Source organism: Crocodylus porosus, unplaced genomic scaffold (assembly GCF_001723895.1).
Source record: "Crocodylus porosus isolate Cpor-Errol unplaced genomic scaffold, CroPor_comp1, whole genome shotgun sequence".
NCBI classification, from domain to species: Eukaryota; Metazoa; Chordata; order Crocodylia; family Crocodylidae; genus Crocodylus; species Crocodylus porosus.
In genome coordinates, this window is record NW_017728929.1 from 9,106,897 (window position 1) to 9,123,998 (window position 17,102).

At 41.6% G+C, this 17,102-nt stretch overlaps 1 protein-coding gene across 5 annotated transcripts in view; it reads right to left on the bottom strand.

The window, feature by feature from the left end:
* Positions 1 to 17,102, bottom strand: part of ING5 (inhibitor of growth family member 5) — a 40,704-nt gene that overhangs the window by 23,307 nt on the left and 295 nt on the right. For 2 of the 5 annotated variants that reach the window (XM_019542995.1, XM_019542999.1), the window contains exons 2-7: positions 16,018 to 16,089; positions 15,134 to 15,300; positions 10,257 to 10,368; positions 8,452 to 8,545; positions 7,174 to 7,309; positions 6,939 to 7,000 (exon numbers count right to left, since the gene is read on the bottom strand). In XM_019542995.1, coding sequence (XP_019398540.1) covers positions 6,939 to 7,000; positions 7,174 to 7,309; positions 8,452 to 8,545; positions 10,257 to 10,368; positions 15,134 to 15,300; positions 16,018 to 16,089 — 643 coding nt within the window. Of the gene's footprint in view, positions 1 to 3,059; positions 5,666 to 6,938; positions 7,001 to 7,173; positions 7,310 to 8,451; positions 8,546 to 10,256; positions 10,369 to 15,133; positions 15,301 to 16,007; positions 16,090 to 16,958; positions 16,978 to 17,102 lie in introns of those variants that run through there. The other 3 variants (XM_019542996.1, XM_019543000.1, XM_019542997.1) reach the window with 3 other exon arrangements.

Consider the following 17,102-nt stretch of genomic DNA (forward strand, 5'->3'; position numbering starts at 1 on the left):
CATGTGTAAACACATGTGATTGCTACAGCCATGTACCATGTAGATGAGACTGGTTAACCTTTAGGTGCTCTGACACTCCCCTTCCTCTTTTATAAGTCTATTTTTGCATAGTAAATCCATCATGGAATGAGGATACAGACCACGCAAAAAGTCCAAATTATACATTTTGAGCTCTGGTGGTATACATAACTTGAAGTGTATGCCACCAGATGCAACTGTAGGTCTGAAAAGCTGTTTTGGCATAACTGATGCCATTTTGTCTCCTTTTCTTTGAATGGACATGAGCTGCAAGCAAAATGCACAAAGAGGCAACAGCACAAAAGTAGTGTAAACAACGGCTGTAGGCAAAACAAAATGTAGATAGCTGTAGAATGTAGGAAAACAAGATAGAATAGGAAAAAGCAAACAAAACCCAAGGATAGCTCAGTAGGGGAGAAGCAAGTTCAGAAAGAAACAAGCTGAAGGTGACAGAGGGTGACCAACTGATGAGGAAACCACCAGTGTAAATGGTAGCTGGTAAGGATCTATAGCATGACCATCTGTAGAATACACAGAAGAGGGCTGTAAAAGGGTATAAAGACTAAGGAAACAACTTAAGTCTGGGGAGCTGTCACCAAGCCAGAAGAGACCATACTGGTCTCATGTGCCATGATGATCCCTGATCAGCTGAGTCATCATGCATTGTTAGGACAGTCTGTGTAAAAATACCTTTACAGACCATTCAGTGTTTTGCTCAAGTAGTGGTATCGCTTACGTGTTTAATACATTTGGATTTGAGACTCGAATGGAGTCACTGATCATTTCACCCATTCAGAACACCCCTTAATCAAACTTAAGTGTTCCTCCAATCTTTATGTGCTCTACTGTTCCCTTCCTCTTATATATGTCTACCCTTGCACAGTAAATACATAATAGCATGGGGATACAAACTGTGCAGAAAGTCCAAATTATACTTTTTGAGCTCTGCTGGTATACATAAGGCGTGGTGTATGCCAGCAGATGCAATGAAGCTGTTTGCCCATCGGAGGCACAAGAAGCTAGCCTATGCAAACTAGCTCAAAACAAGGTAAGAACACTGCCTCAGGTTCTCCCACTGCACCTTTAGATGGTGATAAAGAGCTTTTCCTTAAATCCTGCCTGCAATAGGTCAGACAGGTCTGTGGTAGACTAGATTCTCCTCTGCCTTGGACCCTGTGTGAAGTTATGCAAGTACAAAATGTTACTACTATGATTTGATACCAATTCATGTACTCTGCACTCTGAAAAAGTTTGGGATTGTTTCTGTCCGAAAAGTAGGTAACTACTTTCATACAGGGCCTTACACACAAAAGCTATCATCTTCTAAGACAGTGACATAACATATTAGGCAAGGAACAATTCAGGAAAGGGGAGAGCCAGATACTGTTTCACAAGATGGCAGAGTTATGCTACTAGCCTCAAGGACCACAGTGACATATTGAGTGTGGCAAACATACTGGCAACCACAATAGAAGTTAGTGAGTCCAACACAATCCTCACTCCATCACCACATTCTAGACAATGGATAAAATGTAGGGAACTTGCCACTCACATTTCAAATATATAAAGTAAGTCATGTTATAAAACCCTTTGTTAAATACAAAGGAAACAGAGCCAATGGTGAGCATTAGTCACAAGACCAAATCTTCAGATGCAGGCATGTCCACCCACTATATTATTTGTGGCAGTATTTATACATGTTCCCTTTGTGCAAACTTAAATTTTATCCCAGGCCCCTGACACAACGTCATCTCAGACTTCTTTTTTTCCCAAAAATACTTTATTTATAACAATATATCCATTATCTATAACATGATCCAAAAATACAGATATACATTTTAACTTTACATTATTTTTAATAAAAAGATTTATAACATTCTCTTCCATTGACAAAGGAAACATAGATCTAATTCCTTTGAAAATAAAGATACAATAAATCAGCTTAAAAGTTGCATCATCTCCAATTTGGATGAATTGTGATAAAGCTGAACACCACAAAATATGAAAGTGTTTGACAAAGCTTTTTTTGACAATCTTTAGTGGAACACTACTTTTAAATCTCTCATAGTTCTATTTATCCATCTCCACACAGATAATGTACATTTAACACTACATTCAAAATTCAGGACTTGAATTCTTTTGTGACCAAAACTTATGGTTATTGATGTTCTTGTTTAAAATGGAGCCAAACAAACCCAAACTCAGAAATGGAGAACAGATGCTCCTAAGTCTGTCAACTGATTATTAGAGTCTCTGTTTGTTATGATATGTTCAACGTGGGACAGCTTTATTGCTCTAACTCTGTTTTAACTCTCATGATCCAAGACACTTGAGAGGTTGTACTCTAAGGAAGGTATATCTGTGATCTCACCTACTATTTACAGTTCCCATCAGAGACATATTTTTCATCTTCAGGACAAATACAAGGTGTTAAACCCTATGTCTTTTGCTTCCTCAGGTAAAACAGAAGGCAAACTTTTTTCCAAACCCTAGGCACTCACTCAGAGAAAAAAAAAAAAAAATCACTAAAATAGTTTGCTGCCCTAAGTGACCAACTCTTCTGAGTTAATAGTAGTCAGCTCTGTGTTGAGAAGTTATAGCTGCTCAAGTCTACAATGGTGCTTATCCAGCAAGACCTCCACAGAGGTGCATAAGGTTTTGAGATTCAGTTTAATCAAAACACTTAAACTGTTGTAATTATTCCACTAAGGTTTTCTTCAAAGTATTTTTTTAATAAAATGTCATCTACAATATTGTATGATTGGAGGGAAGGGGAAAAATGGAACCTGGAACATCATCAATATTACACGGTCTTCAGAACACAGTGACATTCCTACTTGAAATCCAGTGTAGCAGATTAACGAGGTACAGGTGTTACTCATTGGTTACTGCACTACACATCCATTCATGAGGTATCATGAAAAGATTTACTAAACAGGGGCAAGACCCTTAAAAGGACTAACTCTAACCCCCACTGCAACTGTGCTCTCTCCCCTTCCCCCTAGCAATCTGTTTTTAAGTTGCATGCATTTATTCTTGGCATGTTCATTTTAAAATGAAAAAAAAAAAGACATATTCCTGTAAACATACATATGACAACTTTGTGTATAATATGGAGTGATGTGACACAATAGGGACATGTACAACATCACAATTTAAGCTTCAGGACCTTGGAGATATATATATGTGTTTTGTAGCTGATGTGATAAAAAAGTTAAGAGACCTTCACAAGAAAATCTACACTGATACCAAGAGGGCTTTTTTCTATGACGATTCTATCTGCTGTCTTCTACAAAGCTGCATGCACAGAGCATGAGATGGGAAAGGAGAAATCAATAAGAGCTGTGTTTGCATTCATCTTTTATAAAAATACGAATGAAAATGTCATCAGTCAATGTTCTTTCTGTAAAAGGATTAGCTTGTTTTTTGGCTTGCTCTTTTAAAGAAAACACTGGAGTGGCTGATTGCAAAAGCCTGCCTTCTTCATTTTTTTTAAGGCTGTGGACCCAGTTCTATTACACTAAAACCCCATGATGCCAATCCAATGGTATATAATACAGCAGACATGGCCAGACCACTGCTGTATTTTGGATATGCTTTACTGGCAAAGCAGTGCCCTGGAACAGTCATTTGTGGCTACAGGCAGTTGATTCCCAAAATATAGGAAATAAACTCCCCTCTGCTGCCTGCCTCAGCACTTCTCAAACCAGGAAGAACTCAACAAGAGGGGAAAAATGAGGAAATGTGTCTGTGAGATTTCTTGTTCCTCCGCCTGGATTGCTTTCTCTTCCTTTCATTGCAGTGTATGACATGGCAACAATAGCAAGATTCACATTTTAGCTGTCAAACTGAAGGGCAGCTCATAAAAATTGATGGTAAGCAAATTTCCAAACAAGAAGTTATTTTTATAAACATCCCTGCTGTGGGCTTCTGTTTCACGAGCAGTGGTTTTGCAATGGACTCAGGTTAAAAATCAGAAAATCTACCCATGTAGATAAAATCAAAGGGCTCCATTTCCGCATTGCTGAAACATCACAGAAACCTATATATGTTCCCACAATGTTATTGTCTTTTTAAAGCTTTTTTCTGATCATTTACCAAATGTGCAACACAGAGATATAATGCAGGTAGAGATACACCTTATAGAAATATAAGTAATGAAAATGGACCTCCATGCTAGAGCATGAGGAAGTCAGACCCCACTCTCTTCATAACAACACTCTTTGTCTTCACAGTAAAGATCTTCAGGGATTTCTGAAGAAAGGCAGGAAGGGTGCGACTGTCTTGCTCTATCACTGTTACTAGCAACAACACAGGACACTTCCTTTGCTACTTGAAAGTCTTTTTCTACATTGGACACACCCTTTATAGGAGCAGCTTGGAATTCAAACCAAAAGAGTAGATTCTTCTCCCACTGAGGCCAGTAGGGACATGGTCAAGTCAAAACATGGCAGTGCAAAGTTTAACGGAGATTATTCCAATACGAAAAGATGTACATCTTCACACGCACACACATACATACACACACAAAGCATGCTTCACCAAAAATTAAACACTATACTTGGCTTAGGGGAAATAACACACTGGAAAGAAGTTTGCTGGCCTGTAGATTGCCTTCACTACTATAAAACTGTGCAGAAAAAAACCCCAAAACAGACTTTGCTCCTAAATGAAGAAGCATACAGGTTTCCCTCACTTTATACAGGTTCGGTATGTGTGAGTTCACTCTTATGCGATGACCCTTTTGATACCAAAAATTCATTTCATGAAAGGTAAGTTAACTCATACAATCGGTGTGATGGAAGCCTGCAGTCAGCTGCTTTGTGCAGTGCATTGTGGGAGTGACTTGCACCAAAATATAGTCTCCTGTGTGGATTTGTGCTCCTTGCCTGTCTGCTACACGCATTTCTGTAGCAGCCATCCCTATTATGGTAACATCCACTACCACCTTGTGCTTGAGTGTACTGTCTGCTGCTGGTGAGTACTAAAATTGTTTTGTAAAAGTGGTAGAAATGGGTGTGGGGGTCACTACAGTCAACGTCTTGGAACATATTCTTATTTGTTACACTGTAAAGTGGGTTCCTTCGATGCAAATTAGAGTTATGTGATGTTTTCCAGGAATGCATGTACAGCATAAAGCGAGGGAAACCTGTACTTCAGTTGTGCAGCTTGCATTCCTACAGAATTCCTTCATTTGCACTATGCAAAGCTCCATACCTGCCTTGCTTAGGTGGTCGCAATGGATCATGCTGAAAGTTAACTCGTTCCCCTGAAATGCCTTGGGCAGTTTCACAGATTCCAATACAACAGCAGAAATTACAGCTGCTTGCTGCTCCAGGTACTTCATAGTAATACATTTTTTTCAGTGCTGTTTAAGCATTAACTTAAATAAAATCCCTGTGACAACTTTCCCACCCTATCTTCCCCTCCCTCCCTCACCAAGTCATATTTGTATGAAACAACAAGAATTAAAACTGGCCATTGGACAATTAAATATCAAATAAGAACAAAGAAGGTAGGTCAAAAATATAATATTGCAACATGAAGGAAGGAATATATTAAATTCTTCTTCTCATCTTAGAGTATGTATTCCCCTCCCCTTCCTTATTTCTTTTTCTTCCTTTCCTGAACACAACGTGGGCAGAACCTAGGGACAGAAAAGTATAGTATTCATCTCCAAATGTTAAGGATGTTTAGCTAGGAGTCCTTCACTACTGGAAGGGTAGGAAAATAGTCAGCTGATTAACTCAATGAAGTAACCACCTGCATAAGCATCCAATTCATTTATTGCTGTTGTTCTAATATAGAACATAAGGGCAAAGGAAAGCATTTAATGGAGAGGGTGCAGAAAGTATGACAACCAGCAAAGAAGCCATGGTGCTTCTTTGGAGTGAGGGGAGTGACATTAGGGATTCCTAAGTCCATTAAGAATAATGGGAGTCTTTCCCATTTAATTGAACTGTGCATCAGATTTTACCTGTAGTCTTCCAGATAGTCTTATGTGTTTGTCCACCTAATTGGACACTTATATAATACAACACACCCTACTATTAATGTACATACCATATTATTCAGTGCCTCCCTGCCTTGAATGCATCAGAGCATTGGTGCAAATCATATTTCTCTTAGCCAGATTAACATGTTATTCTTGTGAAGTGCGGTTTTTAAATCCCTGTAATTCTAACCTCATTATGCGTCTTTTCCCTCCCCACTATTTAGCAAGATATAATTTTTCAGTCAGGGTTATATATCTGCCAAATGTAAAGCTTTACAGTAAAGCTGGTTTCAGTTTTCCAAACAAAAAGATGGGAGTTTTTCAAAGTATGAAAGATGCGTCCTTGCCAAAAAAAATTTTTCCCAAACCCATTAAAAAGGTTGAGACAACTGCATAAGTCTAACTTGGAAAAAGACCCGAAATCAGTCCAAACAAAGGATGTACCACCTTAAATACTATAAACTCCCAAGGACAGGGGCAAAGTACAAACTCCCTCCTTAGTTTTAACTATAGCACTGCAGTAGCTATGTAGCAAATATATCCATCCTACACAGGAATTTGATGAATACACAGCTATATAAATACAAGCTGTTTTTTGTACCCTACTCTGACTTGGGTGAAATCCTGTAAACTCTTGCCCAAGCACTATCCCCTTCAGGCTTTATTCTGTTCCTACTGCAATCTGAGAATCTGTGTTCCAACAGAAGCAATCTTTAGGAATGTTATTAGTAATTTCCAGTTTTATCTTGTTTGTACACACAGATAAGATCCCTAAACACTACGGGCTAAAAACCTGCATGTTAGTAAAAGCACAGCTCATGTACTGAAGCAGGTCCAGATGACAGAATTTGTTTTTCTTCATGGTTGAGAAGAGAGAGGCAGAAGAGAATTAACAAGGTAAACATTTGCCTTTGCTCCTACTTACCATTTCCCTTTTGGTTTTGTGGTAAGGTCCACACAAGCAAAATGAAACCACTCAATTGGACACTGCAGACCAGAGAGAAAGAAAACAGAAGAGAAAATTAGCATACTTGAAACTAAAAATGAGTGACCTAAAAGTGCAGGTTTCGCTCCACCCCCAATCACATGTTGCTGTACGAGAAAGGTATGTGGGAAGCAAATTCTTGCTATGCTGAAAAGAAGCCACATCAGGCACTCACATCTGGGTTATCACAGCCAATCATTTCTCCATAGGACACCTGGTGACACAAGCAGTAGGTGGGCTCATTTGGATCCACTGGCATGTCTAGGACATCCGAGGGATGAACAGAGAGGATGGTATCAGCAAACTCAGATCTGTAAAAGAAGAAACACTGCAGGGTTTGAAGCAACAGTCAAATATTTGTGCTCACTTAAAACTCAATATTTAATTTAATTCTACCCAAGAGTTTAGCTTAAATTGTATCTTCATGAATAACAAATAAAGGCAACGTGGAGGTATAAGAAATATATCAGATATTAAAGCACCAAAAAAAATCTGAATAACTTAGAACATAGATAAAACCAAAGTGGTCTGATGTTTTAAATGCAGAGAAAGGAAAAGAGAAGAATAAACCATACCATACAACACATTGAGTACTGACCTATAAAAAACAGAACCACAGAGAAAGCCTACTTTTTTCACTAGTAACTTAAAAATAATTTCTGTCTGCAGTTTTGGAGTGGTTCTGGTTATAACAGCTAAGATTCCTACAACTGTTCATTTATTTGATATTACTTTATAATCAACGTTGCCCTTCTTGGAAAAATACCATTATAGACATTGACAGGAGCCGAGAAAGACTAACTTTTTAAGGGAAAAAAGTTTTAAGTAGTCAGAATATGCCATTTAAGAGTAGTCAATGAGAAAATGGAATTGTTCTGAAGTTAGCCCGTTCAAAATATTCTAGTTGGCATTGTCCTTTTAATACACAGCACTTGAAAAATAGAGTGGAGATTCTTTCCTATTTGTTACAAAGGGCTAGATGAAATAACTACTCAAGTCTATTTAAGATCTAGACCCATGATCTAGGATAGAAGGAATTTGGAAATGACTCCAAGATTTCTGAGTGATGCATTACTGTTCTTTAAAACTGGCTTGCACATTAGGGGACCTTTCCAATTAGTGGTAACTGACAGAAAAGGCCAAACCACAAAAAAGCAAAGTTTTTTGCTTCAAGTTTGCTAAAATCAGAGGCTACATTCCTGCCACCTTGGATACAGACACAGTTTCAGCTACATTAACTCTTTGCACAGCACACAAACACTTAATACTATAAAGATCCCTCAACATTGGAGACAAGGGGAAAAACGAAGAGAAGGCAGAGTTAGTACGTATACTTCAGGAAAACAGACTCTTCAGATGGGAGAGTAAAAAAGCCTAGAGTTCGGCTTGGCATTCCATGAGGTGCAAAAACTTTCCCATAAACTCACTAAGCCTGCAGTTGTTTGTCTCTTACCCTCCTTTCAGCTTCTTTTTCTTTGGAGTATCTTCTTCAGATGTTCGCCTGCCACGACCTCGGGAGCCTCTCTTATCCTTCTGACTTCGCCCCTCTGAAAGACAGCATTATTACAAATTAGTTAGATTTCAGATCAAGTATCAGCTGTTTTATTTTTTTTCCTGGATGCTCATATTACTTTAAGGGCTTTTAACTAATATGAATAAACCCCTTTTGATATAGAAAATGTGTATGGTATACAAATAATGTCACATGCAGAGTGCCAAATTCTGCTCCAGTTGGCAACTAAAGTAGTTGAACAAAGTAAGTCAATATATTTGCACAGGGTGTAAACCACAGAATCAGGCCTGTATATTGAAAACCATCTAGTTAACCCAGTGATTGTCAACCAGGGTTCCATGGCACCCTGGAGGGGCCCTTGTAATCCTTTCAAGTGTGTAACACAATGTTAGCACTGTTAGATGTACAAATATGATTCACAAGATAAACCAGAGATTTCAAAGAGAAACCCATAGGGGTTCTCATAGAACAGTCTGTCCTGTTGTGGTCTTTCTGAGTTCTTTGCAAAAAAAGAATTACTCTATTATTTTTCTGTAGTCAAAAAACAAGTACTGGCAGGTGCCTCAAGTCTAATGAGGGGTGCCTCAAATACAAAAAGTTTAAGAACCATACAGTCAACGCTTCTAAAGTTTACTCAAGTCTTCCCAAAGGGCTATGCATGCTAGTTGAGAAGCAAGATACCGCTGTCTCCACTAGCAGCTTAAGTACATCCCTCAGAGCCATACTGTTATCAAGTTAAAGGCACAAAGTAGCCATACACTGTTCATTGTTTCTGTATTTTATTTGACTTTTTGCTACACAAAATTTCTTATCCAAGTTAAGACTGGTTTCCTTTAACTTTTCAAGTTCACTACTGTTGCCAATTTCAACTGGACCCTTAATATTAATTAACTTATGCTTTTTCTTTCTAATTCATATTTTTTCTTAAAAAGCAAATCATCCTTTTCCCCTAAAAGGGCTTATACCTCTCAATGTAAGACAAACCAGGGGTGAAGTTTGCTCAACCCAAAGTAGATTCAAAGATTTAAGAGCTATGGATGATGGGTGCAGTTTCTTCCCACTGCAACCCCACTTTCCTTTTAGCCTGCTTTTAAATCAGTGAGAGAAGGGGCCACACCTCAGGATATATCAGCAAGGGTGGTAAGGAGGTTCTTGACTATATTTGTTGTCAGTGGTGATAAGAAGGGAGCACACAGGGGTGCAAGTGCACCCCCTGAGAGCACTGGTTCACCCCCTCACAGCAGTGTTCCCTGCTTAGGTGGCGGGTAGGGGGGACAGGCAGGAGAGCTGGTGCCCCCCCTAGTGCCAGCAGGGGAGTGGGGCACCAGGAGAAGTGCAGCTGGCCCTTCTGGGCGCATCCCTGGCCCCTCTGGGCACCCTCTTAGAGCCAGCTTAGAGAGAACACTACTTCTGGGTCAGCGTGCATGACCGGCCATAGGGCAACCCCTCCTGTCGGCACCAACTGCCTGCTGGGGGGGAGGGCAGATGCCCTCCTGGCTCAGGAGACACCAGTCGCTCATTTTCTTTGTTACTCTGCCCAAGTCAGCGGTGATGCCTATGACCGCTGCCTAAACTTCAGAAGAGCATTAACAAAAACAGCACACACTAAAATTTAAGAGAGGCAATATTCTCCCTTTCCCTCATCTAGGCCCACCTGCAACGCATGAGACAGATACACTGGACAACAAGGTTTTCCAGCACTGAGTGAGACAGCCCTGGTCACAATACAAATGAAACTCACATACTTTTCAGGCCTCGTCCTCCAGGGCTCTCAAAGTCACTGGCTTCCAGCTTATCCTTCAGATCTGCTTCGAATCGAGCCAAGTCTGCATCCAGCCGTCGGATATGTTTATCCACCTGCATAGGAGAACAAACCATACAGCTGAAAGCAAAACCAGAGGAACCTGGCAACTCTACAGCTATTCTAACTAGTGAAAATCTAGCAGTCCAATGCAAGCTAAAACAGCTCAGCCCTACTGAAGAGATCCTTCTTTGGGTTGCTGGTTAGTAGAGGCGCACAGATACAGCAGTCTGATGTAGTCAATTTTCTTTATATCGGTGTTGATCCTATATCGGAAATCAGCCTCATGTGTCCCATAATTTGGCTGATAAATGCCCCTGCATGCGTGCAGCTGCAGCGCACCACACAGGCAGCAAGGAGCGCAGCCCAGCAGCTTGAAGAGTTGCGTGCAGCTGGTAAGTCTGTTGTGGTGGAAGAGGAGAGGGGAGGGAAGAGGCATGGGGAGGATAGATCAATGACCCCCATGGTGAGGGAGTGGGGCTGGGGCTGGGGTAGGGGCTGCCCAGTTGGGCAGGTGTGGGGCGTGAGACAGAGCCACAGTTCATCTGGGGATGCAGGGAGCAGCTCCTGCTGCTGTGTGCACCCAGGGAGAACATGGTTGGGGGTGGAAGGGGTGCTCCTGGATATGCGCAGTGCAGGGCAGGGCAGGCTGCAGCTGAGGGCTGGGGACTGCGCCAGGCTCTTCCTGGCAGGGGGGAGGGAGGGAGGTCTGCAGCCACTCCAAATCCTCCCTCCCAGCACCACTGCCGCCTGCTCCAAGCATAGCGTGGTTCAGCCCCCACCCACACCCACTGGGAAGAGCCCAGCGCACCCCTTGGGCTGCAGCTGCAGCCTGCCTTGTCCTGCGCAGACCCAGGGGTACACGCTCCCCACCCCCCATGCCCTCCTAGGATGCGTGCAGCAGCAGGGGCCACTCCACATCTGTGCCCCCCAGCCGATCCACAGCCCCATCCTGCACGCCATCCCGTCCCTGGCTGGGCAACACCTACCCGAACCCCACTCCCTCCCTCACCACAGGAGGCACTGATCTGTTCTCCCCCACCCCACACCCCTTCTCTCCCCACTCCTCTTCCATCACAACAGACTTACCAGCTGGATACAGCTGCATGGGAAAATCGGATCGGTATTGGCCAATATGCCTCCTTAAAAATCAGCTATCAGTATCAGCCCCCCAAAATCTCTATCGGTGCACCCCTACTGTTTAATCATATTTTAATCCAGGCTCCATTTCTAAATCTATCAAGACATTTATAACTATGTTAAAGACCTAAGAAGTATGTGCTGTAGATAATCCTAAGCACAACCACAGAAGGTGCTGTACAGACTGCTGTAAGTCTTAGCTAAAATCTGTCTTTGGACCTGCTGAATTTTGTAACTGTGGGGCAAAGGCTGCCATAGAATTCAGGATCCTTTGGCCCCACTAGTCTTTTGGCCCTTGGCCATCAGTGACAAGCATGGCCCATTACATTTTCTTTAAAGCAAGCCCCAAAATCTGGTCACATGGTCAGCTTTATGACTGCTTCAATATAAGATATTTGGCAAATTTCTGCTGTACCTGCTGCTTCTCCCCCCCAGAAGACAAGAGTTTTTAGCAAGCTACAATGGTCAAATAAAAACAATTAGTCTGATTAGTTACAATAACTGTGCAATTCTGGTAAGTCACCAATGTTACCAAGGCAGATGCTATCAATGTTGTTATCTGACTCCTTTACTGTTGTTCATAGGTAAGGTGACACCAGTCATGTCAGATTCCCTCAGTTTGGCTGGCCTGTGCGCGCACACGTGCGCTGTTGGAATACCATCCATGATGCTGGGCCCTTAACAACCACACTGTTAGAAGGAAACTGCAGACTTCAGTCTTCAGTGACAAAGAATGTGGCCAGATTTACTGTCCACAAACAAGCTGGTACACAGTGCTAGCTGGCTCGGCTGCAAATCTAGCATGGATGTGAACATAACCCCTAAGCCAGACACAAAGTATTAAGAGTTTGAGAACCCTTTTTTAAACAACAATCAAAACTTTGCATTTACAGCAGACACATCCTAGTTCTCACAGATTACTAAAACACCTTTAGCTGACATCATCCACACTGTAATTCTTACCAGTTAGTGAGCCCTTGCCACCAGACAGAGACACCTGTTTGCCAGGTCACTCTGATCTTTGTTTTGGTGTCCTGTGCTGGTCTTAATTTACTCTTTGTTGATGTTGGAGCCTTTCTGCTGACCTTGACCTTCTAAGACTAATGAGCTACTTTCCGAGCATTTCTGTGCGCCTGTATACAGTATGCCAAGTTTCATATTCACTGGGGCCATTCATTCATCAGTTCATATTATCTATGACTCTGTACGATTTGTATATGTACAAATTAATTGTTGTATTAATCCATACTCCAACAAATAACAAGTTTCTAGTAGCTTATTGTACTTTTCCGAACTTTTAGGATAACATGGATCTGATTCTAACTCTTTGGATTCTGATCCAGAAAAAAATACTGCACTGACTATGCAAAAGGGAAACAAAAGATGGTCTGCAGAATTTTGAAAACAGAAGCTGCAATCTTTATACAAATGCCTTGTTGTGAAAATAGATATTTAGCAACAGCAGGCACACAAATCAAATTGGCTGGGTGAAAATAGTGGCTATGGACAGAAGCAGAGAAAGGTACTGAAACTGCTAGCTGGTGGCAGGACTCAAAAGCAAAAAGCAGCATCAGGCATGATCCACAAAGTCATACAACTAACATTTAATCTTCAGTTAAACTGGCACAAGCTCTAACAGTACATTCACACCACCTGTATCACACCCAGGAGACTTGGGACACAAGAAGGGAACAAGGGCTATGGATAATTCTACCGAGAATCTCAGAGCATTCTCTTTCACAGCAGCCAGGAGACTGAATGCGACTTGGGCACTGCCCAAATAGTGTTCCATATCTGCTTGGGGCTACCAGGTCTCTATAGCAACAATTTCCAAACCCAGTTTGTTCTTATATGATTGAGAAGGTGGACATTAGAAAAGAAGTGATAAACTGAAGAAAAATATACTGTAGAGAAACAGTGAGGAGAAGAAGTAAGAGAGGAAAGGAAAGAAGGTAGCGGGCCCAAAAGGGAAAAAGAGAGGAGGTAAGGGAACATAAGATGAGAGAAAAGAAAAAGGAAGAGGACTCTAAAGACGACTCAGACAGGTAAATGATAGAACAAGATCAAAAAAGAAAATATACCTCTCACTTTTATGAGCAGGGTTCACTGACCAACATTTAGTAAATGTATGCTAAACAAGTATCACTGATATTAGCAGAACAAATCATTTGACCATTGCAGAACATATTAGCGAACAAATCATTTAGCATATGTGCTATTCAGTGAAGATTAACAAAATCACTAACATAATCAAACAATAGTCATTTTTTTATGCTCAGTGTCTTGATCTAGTGCTAATGCCACATTTAAAATGTATTAAATAGAAAATCTCTTAGTGGCATTCCAGTCACAGGGCTATGGTTTGAACAGCACCACTTTTGTAATGTAGGGATGTTGCGGCTCAGATTTTTTTTTACTCTATCTTGTATGCTTAATCTTTGAGCTGGTAGCTATCAGCTTTTCAAGCCCTGTATCCTGTCCACTCAACACTTTTTCTGTGGGACCCTGTCTGCAGTAAAGGGCACTGCCACCAGACATCGCTGCTGCTTCTATTCTCTGCCTTGCTCATTTTGCATTTTCTCTCCTGACAAAGCATGTCAAGTGTCAGACATAACAGCAGTCTTCACTCTGCTTGGCAAGTTTATGAGATAAACTATGCAGAGAGATCAGAAACACTCAAAAGGCATTAAAAAATATATATACAATGGTATGGGTGACCAGGGTCCTCTACAAGAACAGAGGAAAGAGAGTGATAAGCGGTCTCCTCAGTAACCAGAAAGTCTCTCCTCACTTGCTCAACAGTCAATGATAGTAAGGGGAAAAATTGTGTGTCCTGGGTGCAATTTAGAGAAAAGGGCACTGGCATGAACTTATTGCCATCAGCCACTTGGAAACCAAAATAACTGAAGGTATGTTCCCTTATTTCTTAATGTTCACTGGACTGTTTTAACTGGTCTTTTGATGCAAAACCAACAAATACAACAAAAAATAGCTAGACAAACAACAGTGATCATTTTCACGCTACCAGTACCATTACATAATAGTTAGGAAGAACTGAGGGGACAAAAATTACAAAAGCAGATACTGATGGATGCAGTGCACTTGCTTAAGCTGTAACCACAATGGAAGCTCACTCAACACAAAAGATAATAGCACATAACAAAAAAAAAAGGTTTCATGGTGGGACAGTGCTAAACAAAAGAGTTCAGATGCCAGTGCTGTCTATCTGTGAGACAGAAAAGCCAAATATTGATACAGTGTATTCCATTTAAGTACCTACCCGGGGGACTGAACAGGGCTGTTTTTCCACTATGGAAAATGCACTTATCCAAACCTAATGTAAGCAAGCAGTGCACATTAAGTACACAGTGCGATGGTATTAACATCCTGGAACTGACAAGGTCCTTTCAATTTCAAAGCTTCTAGTAGTCAATGTCAAGGATGCTATTAGGAGACTTGAAAATCAGGAGAGAAAACAGTCATGATCCTGTCATTTTCAAGGCTTCTAATGCCAACCTTTCAATGGCTCCTTCCCCCACACTGTGCCTATCACAGTTCAACTGAGTACTTCCAGGGGTGGGTAGAACCTATTAAAAAAACAAACTTACAGTCCCCTCACAGCCAGATCTCTTTTGCAAGCCTCTCACATGCAATCACAGCACGCAATTACTTAATTCTCACCATCTCGTAGGTCTGCATGGCCAGCTGCACTTTGTCATCACTATACTCTTTACATTTGCTGTAAGCATTCTGAATCTTCTTGATGTGCTCTACTCGCTGCTCTGGCAACATGCTCTTCACTGATGCAATATATTCTGCTGCAAGACTGTCAATTTCGGCTTTCTTATCTGCAAAGCAAACAGACATCACGTATAAAAAAAACTGGCTGCACACATGCAATGCATTTTCTCTGTTTCTCTCTAGTACTTACATAGTTCCTAGTGCCACACTCTTTCAGCCCTTCACAATCTATAATGTACAAGGGTGAGTAGGAAGTAATGCCTCCTAATTTTTATCTCCCAAGCATGTCATGTCATGGGCATGGAGGGTATCACATGACAAAGGGAGTCTTGATAAACATTATTCTAGACACAGATACTATAAGCAACTATTAATATGTTACTCCTGAAACCTTAATATTGCCACTGTATCTATCATAGAAGTAAAATATTATGGAGTAATAAAGCCAAAAGATTAAAAAATAAAATCTCTCCAGCCATCTGAAATTATACACTTCTATTGTTGCTTTAGTATAAGACAATTTGACTACACGTGACTATTCTAAACATTTTCTGGCTTGATTTGTTGCTTGTTGCTTGAAAAGAAGGATTCCTTTGGGAGTAAAGTTCTCCCTAGAGAATACAGTTCATACTTCTACTGTATGTGTTGGCATATATACTTTTACTGCACAGATGCATCCTTTTCCAGTATTAAGACTTCGTTTTTCCACGTTTTTTCCCCAACAAGGCAAGCCTGCCCTGCCCTCCACCCCGCAAAGATTTGGGTTTTTTCCCTTCATATGAAGGCTATTTATTCTGACTGTTTATGGGAATACCTGAACACACCTTCTGTTCTCTGATCCAATTCACGCATCAACTGGAAGTTCCTTTGCAGTTCACAGGGGAGGTTTTCAATACCTGAAATACAAACTGCCGTTCATTCTCCTTTCCAAAGCATAACAGTTACTACCCATTGGGCATGTCTACATGTTCATTAATGCACTTTAGGTAATGCACATTAAACCTAGTACCTCATTATGAAGTACTAGAAAAATGTGCATTTGCATTAGTCTATTTAAATGTTCATTAGCAAAAGAACATTTTTTGTGACACTTTAATGGTAAAATAGGTTAATATGCATTAACACATGTAGACACACCCAGTGACAGCTAGTCATGAAGATAACTAGCAACAACTATGATAACAGACACATTTAGAGTATGACTTTTTCCTATGGAAAATTTTCATACTCTTCTCTGCAGCCCAGTCACAGACCGTGCAGAGCAAATGTGCTGAATGCCTGTACAAAGCACCACTTCTACACTGCGTCAATGTCAGGCTACCAGCCTACGCTTTGCTTCTGCAATTCCCTGGTGACATATATTCTCTGTAAAGGGATATACAGCTCCTGTTCCCACAGGTGCCAGCATGATTCTCAAGAGGGGAGAAACAAGATCCTTTCAAGGGTGACACTCAGAGGTGCCACTTGTACTTTTACAGGAGCGGGGGTTGGGGAACTAAGTTGATGGACATGTGTAAAGTTTTACGCATTTCAGGTGACAGTCCTTGTCCCGAGGGGAACCAGGGCCCCACGCAGCTGGCACCCTTAGTACCACGAGCAGGTTAAACACCCCACGGTGCCTGTGCCTGGAAGACCCACTACAGCCCAGCCTGTTGCAAGGAGCTGTCAGGACGCGCCTGCTGCAGCTGTCCAGGGCCCAGACTAGCACCGCCCCCGGTGCTGAACAGAGAACTCCACCTCCTCCCCGCGGGGCGGAGGGAAGCACGTGCTTCCGCCTGCGGGCTGGTAAGCGGCCCCGCCCCGGCGCACCCTGATGACGCAGCACGCGCCCCTCGCGCAGAAGGCGCCGCGCCGTCTGACGCATAAGGCCGCGCCCCCGCCCTGCCTGGTGACGCACTTGCAATTCCCG